At 37.3% G+C, this 5,092-nt stretch overlaps 1 protein-coding gene across 1 annotated transcript; it reads right to left on the bottom strand.

Moving 5' to 3' along the window:
- Positions 1 to 768: 768 nt before the first annotated feature.
- Positions 769 to 4,920, bottom strand: tyms (thymidylate synthetase). The gene is made up of 7 exons (XM_042514228.1): positions 4,621 to 4,920; positions 3,664 to 3,737; positions 3,127 to 3,301; positions 2,247 to 2,348; positions 1,968 to 2,143; positions 1,791 to 1,862; positions 769 to 1,266 (listed from the first exon to the last, which is right to left on the bottom strand). The coding sequence occupies exons 1-7, from the start codon at positions 4,862 to 4,864 to the stop codon at positions 1,129 to 1,131; spliced, it is 981 nt and encodes a 326-aa protein (XP_042370162.1). The 5' UTR covers positions 4,865 to 4,920; the 3' UTR covers positions 769 to 1,128.
- Positions 4,921 to 5,092: the final 172 nt, after the last annotated feature.

Below are 5,092 nucleotides of genomic sequence, written 5' to 3'. Positions count from 1 at the left end.
AGGGGAAGTATCAAGAAAACTATTTTTATAAATATTTTAATTATATATTATATTGTATAAAATGTATATTTACTTTTTCCCTTTTTTAAGGTCATTTCCTGTTTTTGTTCCTTTACTAATTTCTGGTCATTTTCATGTAGATTTTTACTATTTTCTCGCTCATTCTTGGGTCATCTAGTTCAGTACATTATTGCCTTTTTAATGTTTTTGTGAGAAATTAAGCCGATTTGCTTTAGGGTTCAAAGGGTGGGGACAAACTTACACATGAAGTTTTGTGGGGCGGGCAACACTAACACAAATGTGTTTACTGAAAAGTAATGTCACAGAGAAACTGACACCATATTTTGCAGAAAGTATCAAAACTCAAAGGAGCCAGTACTGTGAAAAATAAACAGTCTGCCCATCACGATAATGTATTTCTTGATTATGTTCTGTATTATTAATCTGTGGAGTAGAAGTATAAATCAGCATTCAAATGGAAACACTACAAGAACAAGTACCTTAAAGTTGTACCTAAGTGCAGTACTTGAGTAAATGTACTTCCACCACTGCTTCAGGCACTACTCTGAGTACACTGTGCTTACTGTCCTCAGGATCCAGGCTACTCTTGTGAGATGCTGGAGTCATCAGTGCAGAGTCACCAGTACCCTGAAGGACATGTGTGGCAGCTGCACAAAAACAAATGAGGACTTAATCTGAAATATTTTACTTCAGGCTCTTTTAGACTCGTGATTACACGAATCAACCGCGAGAGCAGAAATGTAGCAGACACCGTCAAACTCAAACCTTTGTAGATGAAACTTGTGTTGTGCAGTTCAGCTCCTGTCGGGCCAATAATTCACTACAAATCAAACCGACACTTGTATCGTCTTTATTTGCAAATTAATATTAAAACGGCTCAAACTGGCATTTCACTGGAAAACTAACGAACCAAATTTTAAATAAAAACCAGTTAGCTATTTGTGATTTTGATGAACTGAACTTTTTAAATATATATAGTCTTTCTAAAAATGGTTCATGAAAGACACATACAGTACATATAAAGCAACGTGATAAAACATTTTCAAGCACTTCCCCACTACCACACACACTGAATTTATCCCTCATCACCATTAAATTGTGTTTTTTTTACACAGCCATCTGCATTTTAATGGTAGGGTGAGGGTTGTAGTCGCAGATCTCAAAGTCCTCCGCTCGGAAATCATCGATACTCTCCACTTTTCTCAGGATCTTCAGCTTGGGGAAGGGCCGGATCTCTCTCTGCAGCTGCAAATTCGACAAATATGTGAGTTTGTAAGCAAGCGGTGAGCAGTTAGACGGAAAGTTAGGCCACGTTTAGACGAAAACAGCACTGCTAAAAATGGAAAACTCTTTCCTTTGCATTCTTTTTAATTTTTTTTTTTATTTTAACCATTTATTCCTACTACTGGTGCATACATGTAACCAAATACAAAGTCAACAAAACAATGATATGGATTAGATAAAATTAAGAAAGCAACAACATTAATGAACATAAAAATACTTAAACAAAAACAAAAAAAATTCACATGTTAACATTGTGAAAACGATCCTCGTGTGCACGTATCTGCACTTTGCCAGTTTACACGGCAACAGAAGGAGTGGCGTTTTCAAAAATTTGCACTCTGAAATCGTATTTCAAAAGTTTGTGTTTTCAAGCCCCCAAAACGCCGTCGTCGTGTGAACGAAAAGGCCAAACTGTTAAAAATGTTTAACATTTCATGCAAGAACCGCTGACGTGTAAAGAGCTCCTCAGTCTTTAACTAACCCACCTGCACTTTCAGAGGTTCGATGTGGTTGATGTAGATGTGAGCGTCTCCCAGAGTGTGAACAAAGTCGCCAGGCTGAAGAGACAGAAAAACAAAAAGATGAAAAAAACACATGGCAGGTGAAGTTAGCACACAACAAAACACTGAAAATAAGTTTTAACAAAAGCTCGCCGCTCTGACCTTGAGCCCTGTAATGTGTGCGATCATGTAGGTAAGAAGTGCGTAGCTGGCGATATTGAAAGGCACCCCGAGGCCCATATCGCCGGAGCGCTGGTACAGCTGGCACGACAGCTCGCCGTCACACACGTAGAACTGACACAGGGCGTGGCACGGCGGCAGAGCCATGAGGGGCAGGTCTGCAACATCGTGAGAGGACGAAATTTAAAATGATTGAACGTCACTATAATTTGATGTGAAGAAAACACTTTTGGATCATTTTTAATCGAATGAATGCCGCACCTTTGGGGTTCCAGGCACACATGATGATCCGTCTGTCCTCTGGATTCTTTCTGATGGTGTCGATGACCTTCTGCAGCTGGTCGACACCTTGTCCTGTGTAATCTGTTAAAGGATAAAAGATATAAAGAGATAAAAAAAAAAATAATAACTTAGGTTTTATGCACAGTAATCTGTGTAGCTACCACCATTCAATAAGCCAAATACGTTCCATTTATTTCAGGAAATATGCTTATTTGCTGTTTTGCAAAGAGAATGATAAAATAATTTCCTGCACCCAACCGAGCAATAGTCTCCTATGTTAGTTTAATGTTTTGGTTTTTGTACAGATTAAACAAACTTTAGAGGTACTTGTAAGCTAATTTTGTGACTTTCATGTCAGCACTTCCTCTCTTTTCCATTCTTTACACCAAGATAACTGTCTGCTGTGGTATATTAAAAGTTCAAATGAGTAATATTAATCTTTGTATCTAACACAAACTGTTTATTTAACAAAATGACTTATGTAGACGTTATTTTTGTGCATGGTGCACTCTTATTTTTATTTCCAACGACAGTCCTATTTATTAAAATAGAGGCCTAACTGCAATTCTCTATGGAGATCTACCCACAATCAGTTCACTTCTCTTACAAAAAGCATCCAATTAAAAGTTGTGATTAATCGCCTACATGCCCCTCTTAGCTGCATTTGCACGTGATTTTGATCATATAGAAAAATCCAGAAAAATGTAATTGTTGTGGATGGATGCCAACAATATAAATTAAAAAAATAGAGATGCCTGAAAACCTTCAACGCTAGCATGTGTGCGATTGTAAATATGTAATTTTATCTGCGATGCGACTCTCATTCACTTAACAGTAAACTGCGTGTGGCAAACCGTACCTGCGTGCATGTTTTTGTACTCGGCACCGTAGTGCCTCCACTGGAAACCGTACACAGGCCCGAGGTCGCCCTCCTCCCTCTCTGTGAACCCGAGGTTGTCCAGGAAGTCCCGTGACCCGTTGGCTTCCCAAATCTTCACCCCTTTCTCTGAGAGCTCCTTGGCATTCGTTGACCCCTGTGACGACACAAGAGAGATCAGAGCCCAATTCAGAGATTTTAAAACCCAAAATCTGCTTATAAACATAAAGCAAAGTTCACCTAAATTATTAAAAAAATATATATCATATTGTCTTTTGAAGTATGTCACCATAAAGATATTTAGGTGCTCATTTGTTGAGATTTTAATAGACTTTTTTTTTTTTATGCGTCTTTCTTCCATGTGTGGATATGTCAAAATCTAAGCCATCAAACCCAAAACTATGTGCATGACTATATACCACTATGAGAAAGTGAGAAAATGTTATTTTTCTAAAATGATAAATGCAAATTGACCCCCTAAAAATGTCTAAATCTTGTCTTATCATCTCAATTCCTCACCTTAATAAACCACAGCAGTTCTTCAAGGATCCCTCTCCAAAACACTCTTTTGGTTGTCAGCAGGGGAAACTGATCTACAGAAAAACAAAAACAGGTTATTTGATATTTACTGACAACATTTATTACAGAAATATATATATTTATATATTTTTTTTTGCAGTGGTGGAAAATAATTTAAGTACATCATATAGCCTGAAAGATGCTGGGCTTGAGGCTACCACAGAACTGACATTTTTACATAAAAATATGCACATAATCATGTCACAGAAGATCCCTTAAAAATGTATTAAAAATTAGGATTGAAATGTGAATGGGCAAACTTCTGTTGAAATAAACTAAGTTATCAGTGCTCCCTGGTGGACAAACTGTGGAAGTGACCACAACAATATCTTTGGCATTTCTGCACCAATATATCTGTAATCAGCTAATTTCAGCAGAATAATCAGTCAGGTCCTGTACTGTGTATTTATGCAAATACTTAAATACTTTTACTTTACTTGAGTATTTTCATTCCACGCTATTTTAAACTGCTACTCCACTAAAATACAGAATTATTGTACTTCCTAGTTTACTCTAGTACTTGACGAGTATATATTCGGTATTTAGTCGTTACTTTGCAGATTTGAGATATTGATAAGAAACTACGATCATTTATTTTTTTTAAAAAGCACTATTGATTGATAAAACTACCAAACAGTGTGTAAATCACTTAAAATTGTCTCTTGACCATTATCTGTCATATAAAGGGAACAATATTATTTAAATAACAAATTTAGCCTATTTTAGATACTTTTTAAGATACTGTTGGATAATGTTGAACTCTCATTTATGAGTATTTTTACATTATGGTACACATTTAGGTTTTTAAAAAGCTGAATACTTCCTCTATGTTTGTTACCAGCATCCACATATAAACCGTTTAAACACCAAACCAACAACAAATACAGTAAAACAAACCTCGCAGACTATATCTGGCCTGAGCCCCAAACACAGAGATGACTCCGGTCCCGGTCCGGTCCCCCTTTCTGCGGCCGTGCTGCAGGATGTACTCGATCTGATCCAGATACCCGCGTTCATCACACAAAACACCGAAGCTCCTCTTCTCCTTCGCCGCTGGCCGGCTCTCCGGTTTGCAGCTTTCTGCTGTGTGGATCTCTGAAGTGGCGGGCATTTTCGTTAACCGGAGAGTGCGTGATGTCATCCGGAGAAGCGTTGTTTTACTCTGGACTTTTCGCGGGTTATTTTCCCAACACTGACTGCTTCTTCCGTTACGAAACAAAATCTCGCGAGAATACAAAAAAAGCGCGTCCTGCTTTTTTCCCCTCTCTTTTTAAATTTAAAAATAAACAAACAAACAAAAAACATGATAGATGGAAAGAAATGATATGTAATTATAGAAAAATAGAAAATTAAAAAATAGAAAAATAAT

This window comes from Plectropomus leopardus, unplaced genomic scaffold (genome assembly GCF_008729295.1).
Source record: "Plectropomus leopardus isolate mb unplaced genomic scaffold, YSFRI_Pleo_2.0 unplaced_scaffold13544, whole genome shotgun sequence".
Lineage (NCBI taxonomy): Eukaryota > Metazoa > Chordata > Actinopteri > Perciformes > Serranidae > Plectropomus > Plectropomus leopardus.
Note: the sequence above shows the minus strand (reverse complement) of the source record. Positions and strands in the feature narration are given on the sequence as shown.